This window comes from Brachypodium distachyon, chromosome 3 (assembly GCF_000005505.3).
Source record: "Brachypodium distachyon strain Bd21 chromosome 3, Brachypodium_distachyon_v3.0, whole genome shotgun sequence".
NCBI lineage: Eukaryota > Viridiplantae > Streptophyta > Magnoliopsida > Poales > Poaceae > Brachypodium > Brachypodium distachyon.
In genome coordinates, this window is record NC_016133.3 from 18,883,030 (window position 1) to 18,906,436 (window position 23,407).

At 47.9% G+C, this 23,407-nt stretch overlaps 3 protein-coding genes across 3 annotated transcripts; 1 reads left to right on the forward strand and 2 right to left on the reverse strand.

Moving 5' to 3' along the window:
• Positions 1-314: 314 nt before the first annotated feature.
• On the reverse strand, positions 315-3,224 carry LOC100844583 (transmembrane 9 superfamily member 11). The gene has a single exon (XM_003571568.4). The coding sequence runs from the start codon at positions 2,603-2,605 to the stop codon at positions 539-541; it is 2,067 nt and encodes a 688-aa protein (XP_003571616.1). The 5' UTR covers positions 2,606-3,224; the 3' UTR covers positions 315-538.
• A 152-nt stretch (positions 3,225-3,376) lies between these two features.
• Positions 3,377-9,108, reverse strand: LOC100845409. The gene is made up of 6 exons (XM_003573615.4): positions 7,712-9,108; positions 7,004-7,095; positions 6,310-6,384; positions 5,936-5,997; positions 4,446-4,515; positions 3,377-4,335 (listed from the first exon to the last, which is right to left on the reverse strand). The coding sequence occupies exons 1-6, from the start codon at positions 8,931-8,933 to the stop codon at positions 3,601-3,603; spliced, it is 2,256 nt and encodes a 751-aa protein (XP_003573663.1). The 5' UTR covers positions 8,934-9,108; the 3' UTR covers positions 3,377-3,600.
• Positions 9,109-14,168: 5,060 nt separating this feature from the next.
• Positions 14,169-17,611, forward strand: LOC100844892. Its single transcript, XM_010236248.3, has 2 exons — positions 14,169-15,016; positions 17,116-17,611. The coding sequence occupies exons 1-2, from the start codon at positions 14,324-14,326 to the stop codon at positions 17,209-17,211; spliced, it is 789 nt and encodes a 262-aa protein (XP_010234550.1). The 5' UTR covers positions 14,169-14,323; the 3' UTR covers positions 17,212-17,611.
• The last annotated feature ends 5,796 nt before the right edge of the window (positions 17,612-23,407 follow it).

A 23,407-nucleotide genomic window follows, 5' to 3' on the forward strand; every position in this document is an offset into this window, starting at 1 on the left:
AAACCTAACCAAAATTACGGTTAACCGAATTCTCGGTTAGCTGAAAAACCGAGGATATTTCGGTTGACATTTCTCATTAATCGAATTTCTGAAAACCGAAGAAACCGAACCGTATTCTCGGTTAAAACCGAACGCCCACGCCCTAAGCCCGAGCCACCAAAATAGAGAGTGGATGAGCCGAATGTTGCCGATTACCAATGCTGCCTTTGCAGCACACCAAAAGAAAAAAAAATCTATTTCTAAGTTTAGTGAGAAATAAACACACTCAAAAAAGAAACTAAGAGCTTGATTCGGCAAGTGGCAACCGCATGGACTAGACATAAGCAAATACGAGTAATAAATATACAGTCATACAGAGTCATCTGAACCATGATCAAAACAATCTGTTATTTGATTTCGTAGCATAAATACATAGATCTAATCAAGACTTGATTCCAAAATGACAAAGAAAACCAACCAGTCAGAAAACGGTAGGCACATACGGTACGGCTTCGGCTTGGACGGGCAGCCGCAAAATAACTCGTGGATGATCGGTCGGTCACTCGAGCTTGACGGTGGAGAAGAGGTAGTAGACAAACCAGAAGGATGCCGCAAGCCCAACAGCACCCGTGGCGAGCATGACGGCGCCGGCCATGAGCAGCGAGTAGCCCACATAGAGCGCGGCGGAAACCAGCCCGCTAAGGCTATGCAAGTCAAAGACGAGGTAGTAAACCGCGTAGCCCAGCACGTAGGCCGCGACGGACCCGGACGCGAAGAAGGCCCGCCACCACCAGCGCCAGTCCTCGACGCAGAGGCCCATGTAGGTGAGCACGACGGAGACCTCGGCGCAGACGGCCACGAGCAGGCCCAGGACGAGCAGCAGGAACCCGAAGACGTAGTACACCCGGCCCAGCCAGATGCTGGACATGATGAAGAAGAGCTCGATGAAGAGCGTCCCGAACGGCAGCGTCCCCGCCACGCCCACGAACAGCCACGGCGAGCATTGCGCGGCCGGGACATGCCGGGAGATCTTGTTCGTTTTGACTGGGTATTCGATGGGTTTTACTCGGGAGGCGATGAGGCCGCCGATGAGGGTGAGCGGCACGGACACGAAGAACCAGAGGAGGATGAGGATGAGGAAGAGAAGGAAGGGTACGGCGCCAGTGCTCCCGTTGTACCAGAGGAGGCAGTTGAGGGATGTGAAGACCGCGAAGCCGATGCCTGGGAAGACGGATGAGGACTTCCACGCGATGGATTTCCAGTTGGTGCTTGGGGCGGCGCCTTGGTGGATGGTGTTCCAGAGGCGCACGGCGGTGTAGCCGGCGGCGGCGCCGAGGAGGAGGTAGGAGCAGAGCATGCCGGTGACCAGCGCGCCCCGGGACGCCGGGGACATGAAGCCGAGCGCAGCGAAGAGGATGGTGACCACGCCCATGCCGAGGATGCGCGCCCCGTCGCCCGCCATGACGCAGAGCAGCGCCGGGTGGCTCGGCGCCCGGAACGCGTCCCCGGCCACCAGCTTCCACCCCGCGGCGGAGGCCATGTCGTCCGCCCCGGGTCCGGACTCGGTGTCGCCGAGCTGCTCCTGCTCGTAGTGCGCGAGGTCGCGGCGGACGGTGCGGAGGAGGATGACGAGCACGATGGCGGCGAGGAAGGCGACCACCACGATGGAGTTGAGGATGGAGAACCAGTGCACCTGCGCGCCGCCGCCCATGTCCAGGTACGCGTCCCACCGGGACGGCCACTCGATGCCGCTCTCCACGAAGGACACCTCGTACGAGAACGCCAGCGGCGTGTTCTCCTTCACGCGCATCCCCACCACGGACGGGTCACACCGCGCCGTGGCCGCCTTGCTGGGCAGCTCCTCGTACATCTTCTTCCCCTTGAACGCCGCCACGTCGCCGTGGTCCACGCTGCAGGGGACGACCTCGAACCCGACCACCGTGTACCCGCCGCCGTCCTTCCCGTCCCCGGCGGAGAAGCTCAGCAGCTCGGCGGCGTCGGCCGTGGCCATCAACGCCTCCACCCTGGTGGTCCCATTCTTAACCTTGTTCACCAGGACCGTGAGCTTGAGGTGGTTGTACACGTAGTACTCGCCGTCGTCGGCGCGCACGCCGACGGGGAACCCCGTGGACCTGGCTGCTGCGGCTTCAGCATTGGGGCTGCTGCTGCTAGCCGTCCTGACGTGGCGCACGACGGGGAGCGTGTCGAGGAGGAGGTTGACGTGGTAGGCGTCGTCGATGCGGGACCTGAAGAGGGCGGCTGCGGCGGGGGACAGCGGGTCGGTGTGGCAGAGGAAGAAGGGGCCGCCTGTGGAGTTGCGGAGCATGGAGAAGCGGTAGGGGGACGTCTCGATGCGGTCGCCCAGGAGGAGCTCGCCCAGGCTCTCGGCGGCGCGGTTGACGCCGTCTTGCGGGGCGCAGAAGGGGAGGGAGTAGTAGGGGAAGGGGAGCTTGGAGGACGCCGAGGTCAGGGAGTTCACCTTGGCGCTCAGGGCGTCGCCCGGGCGGTACCGCTGCGGGTAGCTGCCCGGGAGGTAGAAGGCGGTCGCGGGGGAAGTGTTGTGTGAGTGTAGGAAGAGGATGAAGAGAAGGGTGGACAGGATGGTGGGCGTGGAAGCCATGGCCATGGCCGCGCAATGGGGGAGGAAGAGGGTGAGCTAGCTGCTCGATCGATGGTGCGGGCGCGGGGGGTATGAGGAGCAACCTGTTCTTATCGATGACCAGTCCTAAAGCTCAGAGTTGACATCCAATTAGCTACGAGCTTACCACTGGGAGCTCTTGGTGCGGTATGGCCTTGCTTAAGATCTATGCATGCGTCAATGTAGACCTCGCTTAAGCTTTAGCCAAACTGAGTTTCCGAGGGAACTAATAAGTCGTCTCCACTTTGCTTCATTTACAATGCAACTCAACCTTTTTGTAAGTTGGAAGATAAACAGCTACTGGTCTTCTCACTCTACTTCAAGCATTACAGCGGTATCTAAAAAAAAATATTTCAGCACGGAATAAGAGAGAAGACGTACAGAAAGAGTTACCAGCAGGAAACGTTTTAATCACCCACCTAGGCCTTGGCGGCAGGCCTGGCCCAACTTTACCGCAGCAAACTTTCTTCTTCCTCTTTTTTGAGATATCGACTGTACTCTCTCTGCTCCTAAATCTTCTCGTTGTTTCAGTTCCACGACGAGAATTTAGGAACTCAAGTATTTATGAACCCATTCAAACAAGTATTGATTGAGAATTGAGAGGCTGAGACCCCTCCAATCCTTTCCATATCGATCACCTTCGCTTCATTGTACATAAGTGAAAACAAAACATAAACGAGGCAGAAAATTGTGTAATAAGACTAAGACAGTATCAGAAAGTTCCTGAGACTAAGATCACCAGCAGTAAATCGCGGTACAGAACTTCAGAAACAAAATATTGCCTTGAAAAATAAATAACGCACATTTCTGTTGAGTATGTGAGGAACAACGGAACGGTCATGGGTCATGTAAACAAGATCGGCGCGTGCTGTTACCGCAGCCAGCAGGTCATGCTCTCCCAGGATACACCTAGGTGATCTAAGACAAGTGACTTACAGGTACATGACAAGAGACATAAACAGAAGCATACATGACAGGACATGTTAATACTTATCAGTGGCTCCCAGACCCCGCGACCTCGGTCGTCTTACTGCAGTCAAGGGGTTGACAATGCCCTGGCCATCCTTCCCCAGACCATAGCCCGGAACAAACCCCATTTTCACCATCATTTTGGATCCAAAACCCTTCGTATGCCTCTCAAAAGTGCCGAGGCTATTCATGTCTGCTGGTCGTATGTTGCGCCTCTGTTCTGACCTTGCTTTACTCGGTTCTGACCTTGCTTTACTTGGTTCTGGCCTTGCATTAGCCAGCTCTGACCTTGCTTTCATAGCCTCTGCTTCACTGTCAAATTCTACGCCTAGGCCGAGAGACTTGGGACGATGAATGGCTTGGATGGGCTGCACTATGCCTTGGCCATCTTTGCCAAGGCCTGTACCCTCAATGAATCCCATTTTGGCCATCATCTTGGAACCAAAGCCCTTGGTGTGCATCTCAAAGGTGCCCAGCTTGGCGGAGTCACTTTCAACAACGTTCTCAGGTGAGGCATCACCACCAGTTGAGTCAACTGTTATTGCCTCCGTAACAGTTTCCACCATAGTGCCTGAGGACACAAAAGATACAGGGCGCTCTGCAAATGAGACCTGTTTCTTGCAAGATTTCTTCCCACTGGAATCATGGTGCCTTGCCAATTTTCCTGGAGCCGAGAGGCCTTTTCCTTTTGCTGGGCCTTTGCTGCTGTCCCAATTGACACCAAAGTCCTCAGGCTCAGTGCCCAAAAGCTGAAATAGACGAGAAACAACGAATTAGCAAGGAGATGGCTAAGAAACACTTGGAACATAAACAACTAACAGAATATAGTCCCAAAAGTGGGAACACAGAGACAAACTACCTTGTCAAGTCGAACTTGGCCATCTGCTGATGGCAAGGAAGACTGTCCAGTTAATGTCACTGTAACAAACCTGCAAGGCAGAATTACTGACTTTACAGCAAGTATAAGCTAGAAAGGCAAAATACAATGCTTGCTAGCTCAGGTCATACATATATGGTATGAATAACAAGAATATTTTGAGAACATTTGACTTTAGTTCATTAAATTTAATAGTCCAACGAGATATGGCGTATTTTTATTTACAGATGATAAAAGGACGAAGCTGATAGAGTAACTTTTTATTTACTCAACTTGGCTCTAAATTTTGATGCAATGCACAACTACATATACTAGCAATATTTAACCCATCAAGTTGGTGACAAAAGGCAGCTGCAATAACTGATCTTAACCAATAAATATGTTGTTTCTCCATTATCTTAATTGCATTTTCACAACTGACAAAGAAAAAGGCAAACACCAGCAACTCAATATAGATTATTAAGTAACTAAAACTGAAAAGCACAAAAGAAAGGTGCATCATAACAGAACTGTATGGTTGGGAGGTGCAACATCCTGCAGCGAACTGGCCCATAACCATGGTAAGATAACCAGGTTATGGTAGTTGCTATATTCACGGACACATCGCTTACGCATTTGTCTTAAAAGACTGTATCCGCACTGAATATGACAGACGTGCATTCCAGTGGCATACATCTCTCGTATCAGTGCCCATGCAATACAGGGCAGTGGTTAGTAACACACTAAGCCCTTTATCCTTGTCCACAATGGGACTAACGGATCATTGCAGAAGAGGTCATGCATCTTCCTACCACAATATTAACATAACATGGAAAATATGAAGCTAAAGCAGTAGTTTCTGCAAATGACTATTTTAGAGAGATGATATGTCACAGCTGCACAGGAAATGGAAAGCAGAAGCCCCAAAACCATTAATCCACAGATGACTTGGCAAAGTGGCAATGAATGATGCAAGTATGTTCGCTCACTGACCACACAGAAAATTCCTGGCACTTAGACCCAACACAAACTACCACGCACAATGATATTTGCAATTTGGTGCTCTCCTTACTGTGGTGCAACATAACCATATCTCAAGGATATTTAGGTTATTAACTAATGTCCATCAACATCCAAGAGATGGGGAAAATGTGTTAACGGATGAACATCAGGAAAGTGGTCATGCAACTTGCTCTCCCAAATATTAACTGATGTGTCATGATTCAAGATGAAATAAACAGGTGACAAGTGACATTTTACTTGATAAAAAGTAGAAAACTTAAATATGGAACTTCAGTGGTGGACCCAAGTTTTCAATATTGGGTGGCGCAAACAGTGTATTTCCAATATTGGGTGGGGCAAATGCATTATGATTCTATTTTTTCCTAAATTTTTTTATATAGTTCTACTTATGAAAAAAAGGATTAAAAAATTTATTGGGTGGGGCACCCAATTACCCGGTTGGGTCCGCCCCTGTGGAACTTTAGCATTACCTTTTATTCCCTGAACCTTGACACCCACTCTTCAACTGATAAATAGACGCAAGACGTTGTACCTACAACATTTAGCAAGAACATGATAAAATACATGTAGGCATTCAAGGATGACAAATAGATTAATTTATGTAGAACCAATGCGTTAGTTTTTCATGCGCCTATCAATTTTTCCTTAATTGCTTCATAATGCATGCAAGATGATTAGTACCCATCAAGTAACATGGCATCTACATTGATCTTCTATGTCCGTTATGAGTTAAAAAGAATTCTATCTTTATGATAGATACAACGCATATAAATTGACTTGAGATTTCTTTCAAGTAGTCATCACAAATTGCTTCAACAAGCAACTCACATCATTCAACTCATACCTGAGAACAGTCCCGAGAGTGCATTGGTTGAAAGCAAAACATATCAAGACGATCTACAACCATCTTCCTCAATTTCTGTATGTACGAAAGAGAGACAGATCACCCATCAGTAAAAAGTATATCATCCAGGAAAGAAGCATAAGCAGTCTGCCTTCAGGAAACAAGTGAATGCAATGTTCGACCATAATATGGGCAGCACGTTACAAATATCAAAAAAGCAATAGTTGGCATCGAAACAATGATAAGCATGCATTTTCTTTAGGCTAGGCCACATAATTCATCAGCAAATGTGTTACGTACTACTGTATAAGAAATTTGCATATCTGGGTACGCAGATGCACTGGTGTACAGATGCACTCATGTCGTAACAGTTTAAATATGCTGACAAGATATAAAGAGGATCAAACGAAAAATGTTTTGACAGAATTTGATAGCTACTACTTTCCTATATTTTCAGAGAACATTGAACGGCCAATATCTAAATTTTGTTCCCCTACCCTGCAACAGTCTATAAAACATGTCTATTATCTCATATAAATTGGTAAAACACTCGTACAGTTGATCTTGAACTGGATTGGGACTAGCAAACTATTACACATAGATTCTTGCTGGGATACTTTAGAAACAAACAGATGTATAAACTTGCAACAATCTTTAGACAGACTAAGTGCATGCAAAAGCAAATATGACTCACAGTATTGATTTGCTCCAAATCAACTCCTCTACTTAGCATTCTTTGGCGTCGCTTCTTTGCAATGAGGTCCTTCTTGTGCTTCTTTTTTTCACCTAATTGTAGCAAAACATATGAGCAGACAGACACAAATTAATATAATATGCATAAATAAGGCTGCCAGTAACCATTGGTAAGTCATCTTGCATCAAGCAGGCATGGTTTATATGTGTGCAAATATTGAACAAATCACTAAGTGCACAAAACATGCTCAGCTAGTTGCGTCAAAAGTACACCAAAAGACAAGAAATCTTGCATTCCAGTGGAAGAACTGGCAGCAAGCATTATTGACTGACCATCCTACAGCTGCTCTTTGTTGAATCTTCTACAGATGGCCCATCAGGACCTCTCCAAAAAGATGAGTGGCAACTGTTACACTACAATAACAAAGGCTGCACAATTTATGACTAGGAACCAGAGACGTATGTACTCAAATTCAAAAGCAAACTTTCAAACAAACTAGGTATACTCTAGATTTTGTTCTCCCTGCAGTGAAATGTAGAAAACACTTCTCTAAACTGCAATAGCTAGCAAAAAGCAATACAATTACTAAAAACATTTCTTCCTTGCATGCAGAATTATCATTCCAATTTTTCTATATTTGTATTTCAAGTACAACCAACCAAACTTACTTCACAACAAAGAAACGTAACAGAAAGATCGAATTTATACCTGGGACACTGGGATACTTCTTGCTCTTCCTACACTCGTTAGGCCAGGACCTCGAAAGCTGAGATGATGAAGCCTTTGCTGCCTTCCTTGAATGATTTGCCATGCGTACATCCTTTACCATCATCACGTCATCCAGCCCCATCACTCGTATACTAGACAGGCCCCTGTCACATTCTCTGCTACCAGTGCCCTTTCGATTCCGCCTTTCAGCCGAATTTGGCCTCTTCATCCCATACTGCTCGGATGCACGCATTAGCGAATAACCCTCAAGTTGTTCCTTCCCCTTCTTCAGGAACCCATCCTCATCATCGTCTGTATCCATATCATCATCTGAATCAGCCAATTTCATGCCAGCCACCCACTTCCTGCTCAACAACAACTCCTCACTGCCACCAATCCCCTCCATGTAATCGGCAACAACCTCATCATCAACCGACGAATCCCCGATGCTGAGACCCTCCTCGGATTCTGAAACTGAAGAGTCCTCATCAGACTCTGGATCTCCCTCCTCCTCATCATCACTACCTTGCTCATCGCTATCAACATCGGCGTTGCCATCTCTCACCTCATAATCGGAATCTGATTCCTCGTCGGAGTCGCCCATCCCCTCTGATTCCGGCGATGAAGTGTCCTCGGTGTAGATCCTAACTCCGGCAATGGTCAGATACCCCCCATTCGGCCTCCCTTTGGCTTTGGGCTGCCTCGGCGTCACGAAGGAGGCTTCCTTCAATTCCTCCGCCTCAACGTCCATCTCTTCGATGCCGCTTTCCCGGAATCCCAATCCGAGATGCAGCCCACTCTCGCCGGCATCCTCGTCCGCCGCATCCTCCTCGGCGTGGAATCCCAGCCCGATCCCTCCGACAACGTCGTACGAGTACAGCTGGACGGAGGCGGACGGATCAGCGCAGGCGTGGGTGTCGATGGCACAGTCCAGCGCCTGCGTCGCCCCGCCAGAGGAGACGGAGCAAGGGCGCAGTGCCTCGGTATAACTGAAGGGGACGGCGTGGGCGGATCCCGCCGCGGCGGGCGAAGCACCACCGCGCCGGCCGCCTCGCCTGCGGCCGCGCCCGCCGGATTGGGAAGGCGCGAACGCGGCAGCGACGGATGTGGGGGATACGAAGGACGGGAGCTCGGGGACCGGGCGGCGGCGACCGGCGCCTGAGCTTTGACGGGGCCCGCCGGCGGTGGGGTTGCGCTTGACGCGCCGCTTGCCGCCGGCCATGGTCGGCTAGGGTTACGGTGTGCTTTGGGATTCGTGCGGTGCGTCCGCGCGCGCGATGGGCAGCCCTACGCGTGTTGGGTCGGTTCCTATTTGTAGCTCGCACTTGGCGTATTGCGTTCCGGGTCGGGAAAACTTGGCTGCTGCGTCGGGGTCGGACGGGGCTATGGCGTTGGTTTCGTAGCGGCCACGGCGGTTTTGATGCCGCAGGGGGGGTTGCTTGGCTGCTTGGGGCTTGGGCATATGCGGTTCCTAGATGCTGCGAAAGGATTGGACGGTCTGAGGGGTGCGGTGGGGCGATGGACGGTGCAGATTGCGGGGAGCCAGAGGTGAACAGAGAGGCCGGGATCCGCGTGGTCGGCAATGAGATAGGGTTGTTGGCGGCACGTGGTATGGAGCGGCACCTCACGTGTTACGTGTTCGGTATTTCAACCTTAGATAGCACTAGGTTATTTTCTAAAGCTATTCTGGTGGTTTGCACGTGATTATGATAATGACCACCTCTACGGCACAACCATCGTTATTTTTAAATTTAGGTGCCAAATTTATTTTATTTTGGGTGTTACCTTTTTATTTTGCTGCCAACAAAATGATTGTTCTCTCTAACTTCATTACGGCTAGCTCATACGCTATGCAGGGTTTTACAGTTACAAGAGTGTAGTATTGCAGAAGTTTTTTTTATGTTGGCATTAGGATGTCTTGATTGATGTTTTTTTTTCTTTTTTCAGAACAATTTGAATATCATTTTAAGAACCTTTATGTCACTTTGTGGGTTTTTTAATGAAATCGGAAGTAATGCTCCCTTTCTCTAGAAAAGGGAGAGGGACTAGAAGAGGTTGGTGGATGGAGGAGGTGAGCCTAGAATGCTTCTCAAGCTTCGTATCGACTAGAGAGAAGCACAATGGAAAAATGAGACATAAAAATGTAGGTGGATCCGCAGTCTGCAATTGGCAAATTAGAAATGCATCGCTCAAAATGAATCACCGCAACTATATAATTCCTCTAAATACAAAGATGTATACCTGTTTACACCTTAGGTTAGTGACATGTGAGAATACTTTTACCAACCATGAGATTTACATTGTAACACCAAACATGCTATGCAGGCATGGGATACAAGTGTACCCAAAGAAGTTTCCACTGCCATCGCAGTACATATACATAACTTTCTCCGGACCATTTCGGTGATAAAAAGAAAGGGACGAGGTTATTGGGTTTTTTTTTACCCATTGTAAAGCTTTTAGATCAGCAATCATGCATGTCACCAATGACCTTCCTCGTCCGCATTGTCACAGTTGCAGCTGTATTGATGTGGGTTTGGATATAGCCATTATGATATTTCAGCACTTCCGTGATCTCATGTGGACTGCGGTGAAGTCGATGTTCGCAAGCGTGAAGGATGATGACGAGGACATCATGGGATCTTCTTCTGTCATGGGTAATTCCTAGTGGCATGTATTCGAGTTTAGATTTGTTGCGTGATGACGAATAGGCATAAGGTTTTGTGTGACTTCTATAACTTTTTTAAGAACCCAGGGTTCTTTAGTAAACTAGGCATTCTTTTTTCTTTTTCTTATACAGATGACTCAGTTGAGGTCCTTTCCGTGAGCTGAAAAGTGTTCATATAACCAAATAGTATTACTTGAAACATATAGAGTTGCACACTTTGAGGGTGCAATTTTGTAGTAGTTTACTAGCGTGCTATTGGCACATTTTCAAAACTGGACAAGTGAAAAATTGTAAATTAGCAGGGTGGCACGCCCGAGCCCGCCGGTCCTCAGCATCCGCGTACGTTAAAGAGCAGCTGCTCAAGCTCTTTCAAAACATCCGACCCCGCGCATGTACAAGTACCTGATCCGTCCGACCGACCACATGAGCGTCAGGGGGAGGGTCACCTATACACAACAATTGATGCGGTAAACACGTCCTTTACTTCGCCACCGGGCCACATTACTCAACAGTCAACACTCGCCTGTCTACTTGGCCGAGGCAAAATCCCAAGCGCAGCAGCACCCGGTCAAAATCGCGCCGGCCGGTACGTGTACGTGTATTCGGGATTTCGGGACGCCGATCGGAGGGGCCACAAGTTGAAATACTCCATCTCGAAAGAAGCCAGATTCAAAATTAAATGTGATTTTGAGGCCGAGCCATCCGTACGAGCGGCCATCCTTGTCCCTAGCGCGTGCGTACGTTCCGGCGTTTCCATAGGTGGATGGATGCATAAACAGTGAGTAGTAGCTGCTGCTCCGTGCGGCGTTTTCACGGACGCGCATGTGTTGTTGCCACTGTGTGCGCGCGGAGAGAGCAGATAGCAGCGGGCTCCGTGGGGCAGAGCCGCACAGGACAGGACAAAGCCACGGGGGCCATTGCGTGCGGTCGGTCAAAGACGTGTACTCTCTCTAGTCTCTACCGTAGAGAGAAAGAAAGAGAGCTGGCGGGGGACGGAACGGAAGCCCAAGGAAAGAAGAGATCGATGCTCTGCGCCCCAATGTTCCTTCCAGGCGGCGCCGCGGCCCGTCCGTCCGTGGCTGGAGTCGGGAGAGGTGAAAGTTTGGAACTTTGGATGCCTTTTCTTCTTCGGTTTACTGCCCGCAGCTGTGCGTACAGGGGAGTGCAGGGAAGGAAGCTGCCTCCACGGGCAGAGGAGCATCCAGTCTCGCCAGTTGAGAGACGCGCCCGGCCGGGCCTCTCCGCCTCTGCCCGGTCATTCAGCAAGACGGTGTATTTATGCGGAAACCTGTCGGGTCCGTGTAATGCTGTTTTCTACCGGTGATTCCACAGAGCCCGTTCGCATAAAGGAATTTTTCGGAACTGACGTTCCGGCATAACGGCGCTCTTCTACCAAGGATCTCCCAAGTCCGTCTACATATGAAATTCTGCAGGCAATGGGCCTTCTCCTGCCTGTGATCCCGCAAGCCGTGTCATGGTGACATAAATGGCCTTTTTCTCCTACCGGTGATCCCGCGAGTCTACGCAAGCCAAACTGACGTGTCAACATAATGGCATTCTCATACCGGTGATGCCGCAAGCTTGTTTACGTATGGAAATTTGCGGAACCGACGTGTCGGCATATTGGCGTTCTTATACCGGTGATCCGGCAAGAAGGGGTGGACGCAGAGAAAAAAATACTGGGATGTTCAAAATAGATGGGGATGGTTTATTAGGCGGGCCAAAGCATAAAAATATGAAACTTATATGATGAAATGCAAAGGCTATGTAGGGATTTAAGTAGAAATTCCAAATCATAGGGGGGACAAGGGTCAGGGATGTACTGGTCCCTGCCTCCGCCACTGCCCGCAAGGCTCTGTACATATGAAATTCTGCAGAACCGACGAGTCTGCCTAATGGCGTTCTCCTACATGCGATCCCGCGAGCCTGTGTACATATGAAATTCTGCGAAACTGTCAAGTCGACATAAATGGCGTTTTTTGCCTACCGCTGATCCCGCGAGTCTGTAGACATATGGTGTCCCACGAAGCTGACGTGTCAACATATTGGCGTCCTCCTACCGTGATTCTGCAAGCTTGCGTGCATATGAAAATATGTGAAACCGACGCGTTGGCATAATGGCGTTCTTATACAGGTGATCCCGCAAGGCTATGTACATATGGAATTATGCGAAACTGGCGTGTCGACATAATGGCGTTCTCCTACGGGTGATCACGCAAGCTTGTGTACGTATGAAATTTACGCGGAACTGACGTGTCGACATAATGGCATTCTCCTACCGGTGATCCCAAGCCTTTGTACATATGAAAGTCTGTCGAACTGACTTGCCGGCATAATGGTGTTCTTCTATCGGTGATCTCGCAAGCCTGTGTATGTATGGAATTCGGAACTGGCGTGTCGGCATCATGGCGTTCTTTTACCGGTGATCCCGCAAGCCTTTGTATATGTATGAAATAAAAATCAGCATAATGGCGTTCTCCTGCCGATGATCCCACAAGCCTTTGTATATACTCCCTCCGTCTGCGAAAGAGTGTGCGTTTGGGGTTTTCCAAAAAAATTAAACATTGAGCTACAAAATGCATTGGAAAGGTCTCAACCACCATCTTTCTCATCTTTAATTCTCACACCTCCAATGAGCAAAGTGCATGAAAAATGCTATTGGATTTAATTTCCGTGCAATTAGAGAGAAGCATTTTTTTTCTTAGTCTAAGGTACTTTAAAAAGGGAGAAGTACGTTCTTTTGTGGACAAATTTGAAACCCAAACGTACACTTATTTGTGGATGGAGGGAGTATATGAAATTACACAAAATTGACATGTCGGTACAATGGCATCCTCACCATTCAAACATGATGTTAGAAAATTTAAAATCCAAACATGAAACACATATTTATTCATTTTGGTCTAACCATTTTGAATCTCTAACATGCCCAACACTTTTTAGGGGAACATGAAACACATATTTATTCATCCTGCTCTAACCAAGCATCTCTAACATGCCCAACACTTTTTAGGGGAACAAGAAACACATATTTATTCATTTTGCTCTAATACACCTTATGTAGTTATGTTGTATAAACAGTCCTGATTTGTTTCGAGACCTATCGTCCATAAAGTTTCTTTCGGAAGATTATCGTTCATAAAGTTGGGGACGTGCTATCTGCTAGGATAAAAAGGAGCTCAACAAAATGCGTCACGGGAGTCGGTGCCACTCCGATCCGGCTACCCAGAGATAAGTTGGCACAAAAAAGGATTTTTTTTTCTACGTACAAATATTATTTATTTATTTTTGCTGCTTGAAAGCGAAACGCAGTCACATCCGGATCCGGCAATCCTGATCGACTCGGATGCCTTTTTTGTTCACTTAATTAATTTCATTAAATTAAAGAGCCTAATTTCTGACGGGAAAATAGCTCTCCACGTCTCCGCAATATCCCCCGGGATAGTTCCTTCCACCAGCGCCATCTAATCACCCGCACGACCAACGGGCCCACCTGCCATTCACGGGGACCCACGTGGACGCCCACCCGCATCCAACCCGGGCCCACCTCTCAGAGACATGACAGAAGGAGAAGGCTTGAGTAACGCCGAGTGCGTGCAGTTCAGCGACTCGCCCGGCCTTCGACTTAACCCACGGAGAGTCTGGATCCACTGGGCCCCACCGGTCGGCGAGAAGATCCACGAACACCGGGTCTAGACGGCGGGGGGCGCTGCAAGCAGTCCGTCTCCTTCTCCTCGCCCAATTCGCCTCCGCCTCCGCCTCCCAGCCCCAGTTATAAAATCCACCCCCCCTCTCTTCTTCCTCCCTCTTTTCTTGTATTTCTGCAAGAAAAAGAAAAACACACCCCAGCCCCCATCCATCTCCTCCTAGATAGACCTCTCTCTCTCTCCCTCGGGCGGCGGCGGCGCGGTCGTGGTTTCTTGGGGGCTTTTTCCCCTTCCTCCATGGCGGAGTACGACGAGGAAGGCGTGGATGTGGCGGCCGCCGCGCAGATTCTGCTCAGCCTCCGGAACCGGAAGCTGCGGCGGTGGCCGGAGTGGGAGGAGGCAGAGTTCGATCTGCCGCCTGTGCCCGAGGGCTGGCCCAAGGGGCGCCGGTCACCGCTGCTCGTGCGGGCCAGCGGCGCCGCGTGGCTGAAGTCGTTGAAGGATCCGTTTGCGCAGCTCGGATCCGGCGCGTCTTCCAGCGGCGAGGACAGGGCGTGGTCGCCGGCTCCCGTGAGGGAGAAGCCGAAGGCCGCGCGGAGGGCCGAGATGCTCCCCTGCTATGGCGCGGCGGCGGCCGGATCCGGCCCTTCTACGAGCGGCGGGGAAAGGGCGCGGCTGCGGCCGCGCTCGAGCGAGAAGGCGCGGGCGAAGGTGGCCGCGGTGGTGAAGGAGGCCGCCGCCATGGCGGCGACCAGCCCGGAGACCCCTTTCGACTACGGCGCCGCCGCCGGATCCGGGGCGTCCTCGAGCGGGGACGAGAGGCTGCGGTCGTCGTCGCCGACGAAGCGGAAGGCCCGTCGGCAGAGCGGATCTGGCGGGCCGTCGAGCGGCGACGAGGGCTGCAGCTCCCCGGCGAAGCGCACTCGGCCCGACCTTAACGCCGGCGACGGCGTTACCCAGGATGCGGCGCCGGCGGCGGTTAAAGTTATGGTGAGTTCTATCTATTACCTTCTCCTCTTCCTCCCATTCTTGGCTGCTTTTTTGGTTTTTCTACCAAATCGATTTTGGACTCTGGAGCACGTTTTCCGGTCTACGAATCTCGTTGACGGTTTCGTTTTTCGCTCGAGGTGTTCTTTTGTGACCCGTCTGCGTTGCATCTGTTATTTGTTTCTGCTGCGAATTTCTTTTTCCATGTTGGTCTCATCTCTGTGATGTGCTTCTACCTGGTTTTGGATGAAAAATCTCATTCCTTATCTCGATTCGTCTGTCTGTATTTTCCACTCTTAGCGCAGTTCTGTTCAAATCATTCTAGGACCTTTTACAATACTACTCCTTGCAAAAAAAAATGCTTTCTTCCCTGGCTTCTTCTGCATAGATTTTAGATGGGTGGAGATGCTTCGAGTCCAGTTCGTTGGAAGATAAGTAAATTTCCGTCGGTGCAGAGACGGACGAGTTCTTGTTCTCCTTCCTGTGGGAGAAGGAATTGGGTTTCTGGAAAAGAAATTAGGGCATTCAACAGTCTCCGGGTCGTTTTCATATCCGTATGGATTTCGTGCGGTCCGCGAAAAGAAAATCCTTTTCCACGCCGCCGTGTGTAGCGGCAGCAGCCGTAGCCACGGCGAGTTCCTTCCTTCCTTGCAGTGCGCGGTAGTTTGGCTCCCGCATTTTTCGGTTTTCTCCGGCGTTCTTTATTATACCTGGGGGGAGTTGTTGTTCCATGGCTTCTTCCGGCTCCATCGATCCAACCAATAACAGCTGTCACCACCCCAAAAATGCAAACTTTGCAACCAAATCTTTGGAATTTCGAAAAATATCTTTTTTCTTTCTTAGCAGGGAAAAAGATACTGTAGCACTGTTGAATCGGAAACTAAATTGATTAGAGTCATTTGGCTGGCTCAGATTTGGATTTATGCCGGCAGGAGATTACAAATCCCCATCGCCATCATGTGATGCTTCCTTTCTTTCCTTGCATGTGGGCCCCTTTTGTGTCAGCTAGCCGCCGCATGTTTCCTGCACTCTTCTTTCCCTTTTCCTACTAGCACTACTCCCCGAGTTTGTTACTGGAGTTTGATTTTAATTTGTGTTGGTTTTTACTAGTAACTTGCTTTGCATATTAAGCAGTGAAAAATTCGTCTCGTTCTGACTTCTGACTTGCTTTGCAAGATAGACCGGCTTCCGCTTTATTCGAGGTTCGTTTGCTGTTCCCCGTGCGGTCCGTGCGGTCAGTTTGCGGACCCAGTCAAGTTTGCAGCGTCGCAACAGATGGCACTTATTACCTCACGCGTCATTGGGCTAGCTTTTTTTAGTTTTATTTCGCGTAATTTAGATTCAAAATGCTTGGGACCAGCTGAAAATCTATTCCTTACAGAATCATAAACGTAGTTATACTCCATATATACGATAATTTTGGAAATCTAGGTAAAACCGTGGAGTTCCTTTTTCTAGTGAAAACAAGTTGGTATTCTTTGCATGGGAAAAGAGAAGCCTTTTTTTTCCATGCCTGGCCGGGAAAAGTGGAGTCGGCTTTTGTGTGTCAGTCTGAGAGGTGGGTCCCGGTGGTAGACAAAACTGGACGCGCCGCGGGCCCATGGGGTCGTTGACGTGGCCCACTGAGTCGGCAGAAGTACAGAGTAATTTTTTTTTTAATCTGAACTACAGAGTTATTATGAGATCACCATTTACTACCAACCAGTTTTAGGGCATTTTGGGTTCGCTAGTGAAGGAAATGTTGGAGGAAATTGGCTCCTGCTATTTTTAGGCCAGCCGTAGCTGTCTCGATTCCTTGAAGAGAACGCTTGTTTGTACTACTAGATGGCATGTCATGTGCGCTGTCTGAGTAGGATTAGCGAGTCACGATTATTTTATTCCACTGTAGTACTGTAATTTTCTTTTCAAATTCCCCCGGCGTGATCGGTCGAGCTGTCCTAGTCACCGTGATTTCCCAGCTCTTGCATCTACTGTAGTAGAATCTTTACTGGATCTATCTACTTGTTGACCATTTGCTTATTAAGCAGCATTCTTTGATGAGGATATTTTATTCTTCTGCATTTGAACCCTGAAATCTCATTTTGCTTTGACGCTGTGTGCAGGAGCCGCCGAAGATCGACGAGGAGAACTGCCGCGATGAGAAGGGTCACTTGTTGTTTGACCTCAACGAAGATCTAAACATGTCGTGGGAAGGCTGATGGGAAGAAGCAAGGCCGGCCAGGAAGGAAGGGGATTTTGCTAACTAGTTGATGGCAAATAAACCCAAACCAGCTCATGTGTACATAAAAGGGCAAGCAAAGCCACAGTAGCAGAGAGCCGGTAAGGGTTTTTTGGTCAGTCAGACGGATGGAGGAGGAGGGGCTTAGGAAATACTATCTCTTATATTATCAATTAGATTTGTCAGGTTAATCTAGACTGCTTTGTTCATGTGCCAGCGTGCTGCTGGCTCGCTCAATGCGCCCTTGTGCTGTTTTCTCTGTTGTCTGGATGGTGTAAGCGTCATTCATGTGTTTATTGACTATCCACATCATGCTGAACTGAATCGGCTGATACATTGCAGGAACAGCAATAATATATACATTGTTTTTTTTCCTTTTTGCTTTCAAGTTTGTCTTTTGATTCGGCTATGGTGCATTTTAACTATGCAGCTGCATTTTTGGTAGGCGTAGCATGCTCTGTGAAGAATTGTTTGCGTTTAGTACCATGAGGGGTTCACTCTATAGCCTCGCAGCTAATTTTGTGGTGGCGTCCAATTTTTAGCATAGATCTGTCAATGTCACAGGCTGTGTAGATAGAGAGCGGTTGATAGATACGAAATCACCAGAAGACCCGGTGCCGATTGCATTTGCGTACAGGGGTTCTGCCGGGTGTCCAGATATAGCTTGAGCTCGACCCGTCGAAACAGTCGCTTCACTTCGTTTCTTTTTCCTTTTTCTATACTTGCTTCGCTGCGAGGTTCCAATTATGCAAAGTGATGTGGTCATGAACTCGTCATAAATAAAATACTGGAGTAGAATTTACAAGCAAAGCCATTGCCCGCACAAGTGAACATGAGAACATTCCGGATAGCTCCACGTGTGCGGCCACCAATCCTGGGATGCCACGCGCCAGAGCACCCTCTCCGCCCCGGCCAACTCCATTTTCCGCCATGAACGAGCAGAGATGCTGGTTGCCACCAGCAGACGGAGGAAGAAGTAACCGGAGAAGCCGGAGGGTGAAGTGCTTACGGGATTAGGGTTTCTCTCGTTGGTCCCAGAGCGCAAACACTCCCACGCAAATGCAAAACCACGTCCTCGCACCGTTCTGCCTAAGTGGGCCAGCCCATTATTGTTTCATATACATAAAGTATACATTTGGTTGCTGTAAAAAAAAAGATGCATTTTGGTTGCGGTACCAACTGAGCTAGACATGGTGAGCACCCATTTGTCCTCCTCGTTTGTTCATTTGGGAGGTGTCTGGACAAAGTGAGATGGAAAAAATAGTTGTCAGATAATCAGTTCATAATCCTCATTTATCCATCTAATGAGTCTTTGACATGTGAACTCGGCGGACAAGTGGACAAAGTTTGACCAAATTTTGCATAAATAGGGACTTTACATTCGCTCCTAAAATTTGGGAAAGAAATGGGGGAGTTGGACAAGTTTTGAACAAATGGGAATTCTCATTGGATTGTGTTTTTGTCCAAGAACCCCCAAATGGACAATTAGGGAGGATTTGGGGGTTTCACTTGAAGATGTCCTTAGGTCGTTCCGGCCTTATTTATTTTCGTTTGGATCGGTAGCTGGGCTTGAGCTGAGCGGCCTAAAGATGGAATTTCTTCCTAAAAAAAATGATCCGCGTCGCTCGTCAAATATTGCGGAACCACGTGGCCACAGCTGGTTTCGCTCGGGCCCAACCGGATCGGCAACCAAACAGATTCTAAGAGAAGTGTGCACACAATTTACTATAAAAAAAGCTTTATCCTCTTTGATCACTTTACTGTTCGGTGGATGGTCTAGAGTTTGAGTCACTGATATGTAAAAGTGTGTTTAGGACAGTTTCAGCTCCATGAATTTGGTGCAACTAATAATTCATAGCTTTACTTTTTCATGAAGCTGGAACTGTGATCACTTCGGAAATGCAATAAGATATAACTACTAAACATCTCCTAAATACCTCATGTTCCATCTCAACAAAAAAGTGGAGATATGAATGACCAGCTCCGCCATATCCGTGGAGCTGGAGCTATCCCAAACACACCAGTAATTTAACACATTTTTCGTTTATCTTCCTTCTTTGTCAATTTTTTTATTTTTTATTTTGTTTAATATTATCAATTTTTTGTTAAACAATACTTACCGTCGAAAATGTATTATCTGTAGGTAATATCAACTTTTTTAGAGGTAAACTCAACACTAGTCTATTAACTTGGCGTACATGTGCAGATTAGTCATTGTACTTGCAAAATGCTAAATTCAGGGGTTACAACTTGGCACGGTTGAGCACCGGTGGTCAAATACGAATTCTTAGATTCAGACGGTGATGTGGACTAACTGGGTCATACCGGCCATTCAATTAAGCAAATAGGCATCTCGTTTTTTTTTCCAGCATTCATCATCGACCCCCAATATCCCCTAATCTCAACCCGATAGAACTCGAGCAAAATAGAAGAACTCCTGCCACACTAAGGTAACTAACTGATCCCACAAATCCACGCACATACGCATTTGGAGGCGAAAAGCTGTACGAGGCCACCGCCGCCAGGATCCTACGGCTCCGCGACATCGTTTGAGATCGGCTGGTCAGCCAGCAGTTCCTGGGCGTGTGTATCCTGACCAAATTAATCAGTCAATCACCCGAACGAATTAAACGACTACGTGGAGCTCGAACCAAAAATCAATGGTGACCAAGGATTAAGAAGAAGCAAGCAATTGATAAAACAAGTCAATCAAGATCTTACCCGATGGATGATGAGTTGGGTGGGATGGCGGAAGGCAAGTCGCCAAGTGCTGCAACCTGCGCCTAGAACTCGCCGCTTTAGCATAACCTGGCTAGTCCGCACGCGTACGTCCGTGTGAAGTACCAGCGTGGTGTTCTAGAACGGCGGCCACCGCCGCACTTCGTCTCAATTGCCGTTGACCCGCCCTTCTTCTACCTCCGCGCCGTCAACGAGGACCGGAAAAACACCTGCATCGACTTCGACCGCTTCCTCACCACCTTCGCCACTACCATCTGCACCGCTGTGGAGAAGCTCGCCTCCAGCTCCAAGCCGAAGCAAGAGCAGAGTAGAAGAAGCAGATGCAGGCTCTGCCGGAGAGCTTGCCTCTAGCCTCACGCCGAGCCATTCCCAGATCGAGGAAGAAAAAGGAATACTTTTATTTTTATTTTGCAATGTAGCCCCAGCAGATCAATTCAGGGGTCCATATGTAAAATTCAACTCGTTTCTGGGGCCAAAATGACGTGGCACAAGCCATTTTGTCCACGTTGGATCGTCGGCAACACCAAATCGTATTTTTTACCACCGATGCTCAATCGTGCCAAGTTGTAACATCTGAATTTAGCATTTTGCAAGTATAGTGACTAATCTGCACATGCCCGCCAAGTTAATAGACCAGCGGTGCATTTACCTCACTTTTTTATGGAGATGATTTTAAATGAATTGTTTTGATCAAATAAACAATTTTCATGAGCATATTCTGAAAAATGCTTGAAATTTCTTGTGAACTATCTGTTCTAGTTCTTTAAGAACTAGTTAAGCATTTTTCATATGACACTTTAACATTTTTTATACGATACTTGAGCATCGAACATTTTTGTGTAGTGAAAATAGTCAGGTGAACATTTTCTTTTGTGAAGTATGAGCTCCAGTTTCTTAGAACTAACTTGAACATTTTTTATAGGCCACTTGAATAAATTTTACAGCCTAGTTGAACATTTTAATTTGACACGTGATTATCATTGTAAGAACATTTTAAAATTAGACATGAACATTTATAGAACTGTCAGCTCTAGTTTTTACGGAAGAAACAAGTCGTAGTTTAGCACAACGTGCCAAAGCCAAATTTGCCATGGCATGCTAATTTTACTTCAGTGTCAAATGCTAGTTTTCTCCACAATGTGTGCATCGCCAAATTGGCTAATAATGGGACCCACAAGGAAATAAAATAAACCAAAAACAACACAAGTTTCCATAGCTGAGCTCTTTTTTGAGGGGACCATGGCTTAGCTAGTTATAAGCATACTAGTGTTCACGAACGATACTCTGAAGGAAGTGATTTGGGCGGCAACTTAGCATGTGAGTCATGACGGGTAAAGCCTTGTGATCGTGGCTTGGCAAAACCTCGCTACAAATATAGATGGCCATAAAGCCGGGCTTTGGGCCAGGCCCTAGCGTGCCAAGCCCGGCACAGATTTAATCGGGTCAGGCAGGCCCATGGTCCGGCCTGTGCCACGCCTGGGCTTCATCCTTAGGTCCCCTGGTTGGCCCGGCACGGTCCGTTAATTTATTTATCATACCAGGTTGGGCCTGGGCCTCTTTCCTTCTTTTTTTCCTTTTTTGCATCCTCTCTTGCTGGGCGGAGCCCAATTAGCATTATTTTTTTGTTTTTGTTTTTTCCTCCTTGTTGGGATGGGCCCAGTTGGTGTTTTTATTTTGTTTTTTTTTCTCCTTGCTAGGCTGAGACGGGCTCGGGCTATTTTAGAGGCCCAGTCGGGCTTACACGGCCGGCCCGTCCGGGCTTGGTTCCGCGCCTGGGCCTGGAGGGGGAGTTTTTCGGGCCGGGCCGACCCCTATATCGGGCTAGGCCGTTAGCATGGTGCCAGACCGGTGATGGCCCGGTCCGGCCCGTTGGCACCTATAGGTACAAACGTAGGACAAGGAGAGAGCTGGGCCCTGGACACGGAAGGCCGGCTAACCGTGGTAAGCTAGATGTGGCCCAAGTGGCCAAAGTAGTAGCGCCTACCAAAGCAACCAGAGAAGGGGAAGCCGCACACTGAGCAGGACCTCCCAAAACACCTCACCAATGGAGCCACAAACCTCACCGGCAAGAGTCCCCTCTAGATCCGCGCAACTCCTAGTCGCAAAATCCTCTCGTGATCCCCCAACGACATAATCGACTTGGAACCACCCCTCTCCTTGCGTGACTCTTTGGTGGAATTTTTTACGAGAACGCTCAGACCATCGCGACCAAAGCGAGAAGGTCTGATAGCACGGAGAGCGACAAATCCAGCGGTGGACGAGAGGACCCGAGACATGAGAGAGATCACCTAGAGTGGCAAGCTGGAGAGGTGGCGAAGAGAGAGGCGGAGAGACCAAATATTTTTCGTTAGGCGTAGTACGACGTCTAGATCTTCAGTGACAAGCTTTCTTTAGTTGTTCTTTGGTAACGTTTTCATGGGCACATACTTGTGTGATGTTGTACTATAGTGTATCATTTCCAATGTGTTTTTTTAATGGATTAGGCCACTTTAATTGTGGAATTGAAATGTGTATAGCACAATGTTTTATTAGAAAATGTTCATCACATTTTTTTTTAAGTTTGAGCTTTCAGGTCTGAGCACTAAACGGGACAAATATGTGTACATATAAGAGGTTCTCGGGTTGCATGATCTTCACAACAAAATTTAAGTAGTTTACTTTGCCTAATGTACCAAATGTCAACAACACACATCAATGTGATAGTTTTTGACAATGATCTCAACCAACAAAACATTTAATGGATGTATTGATCTCCACTCAAAAGGACGCTCTTTGCGAATGGGGGAGTTGAGAAAAGAGGTCGGTGCAGAGTCAATGTTAGTGTAAATACAAGCAAAAGGAAGGGTATTTTCTAAAGAAGATAAAGGATCGCGGGTATGGAACCATGAGGAGTCGAGAATTCCTGCAGCCTTAGGTTTGTAGTTTATTGGATCTCATGGGTACATTATTGTGTGCTTTTGTGTTATAGTATTTCATTTTTAATATTTCTTTGAATGGTTTATGCTATTTTAATTGTGGAATTGAAATGTGAATAACATTTTTTTCCTTTTTTAGAAAGTGTTCAACACTATTTTTTGAATCAAGTATCACCTTTTCCGTTGAACGCTTAAGTCTGAGCATTTTTTAAGAAAATGTTTAGCACATTTTTTCAGAATAACAAGCACAATTTTTTTACGGTATAATTTTTGTTTTTTGTTTGTTTGAGGGGGAGCACATATTTTGTTGTTGAGCATTTAAGCCTGAGCACTACAGTTTCGGCTTAGCGCCGGACCCGAAAGAAAGGATAGATCACCAGGATTGGGAGGAAGAGGTGGCAAAGAGAGAAGTGGAGTGACCCAACATTTTTTCGAAATAGTAGTATCCTGTCCAGATCTTTTGTGACCAGCTTTGCTTAGCTGTCTTTTGGTAATGTTTTGGTGGGTACATAATTGCGTGAT

Coding starts and splice junctions, on each gene's coding strand:
- LOC100844583 (XM_003571568.4), bottom strand. CDS start 2,605: ATGGCCATGGCTTCCACGCCCACCATCCTGTCCACCCTTCTCTTCATC.
- LOC100844892 (XM_010236248.3), top strand. CDS start 14,324: ATGGCGGAGTACGACGAGGAAGGCGTGGATGTGGCGGCCGCCGCGCAG. Junction 15,017..17,115: donor CGGCGGCGGTTAAAGTTATG/GTGAGTTCTATC, acceptor CGCTGTGTGCAG/GAGCCGCCGAAGATCGACGA.
- LOC100845409 (XM_003573615.4), bottom strand. CDS start 8,933: ATGGCCGGCGGCAAGCGGCGCGTCAAGCGCAACCCCACCGCCGGCGGG. Junction 7,096..7,711: donor GAAGTATCCCAGTGTCCCAG/GTATAAATTCGA, acceptor TGCTACAATTAG/GTGAAAAAAAGAAGCACAAG. Junction 6,385..7,003: donor ATTTGGAGCAAATCAATACT/GTGAGTCATATT, acceptor TCGTACATACAG/AAATTGAGGAAGATGGTTGT.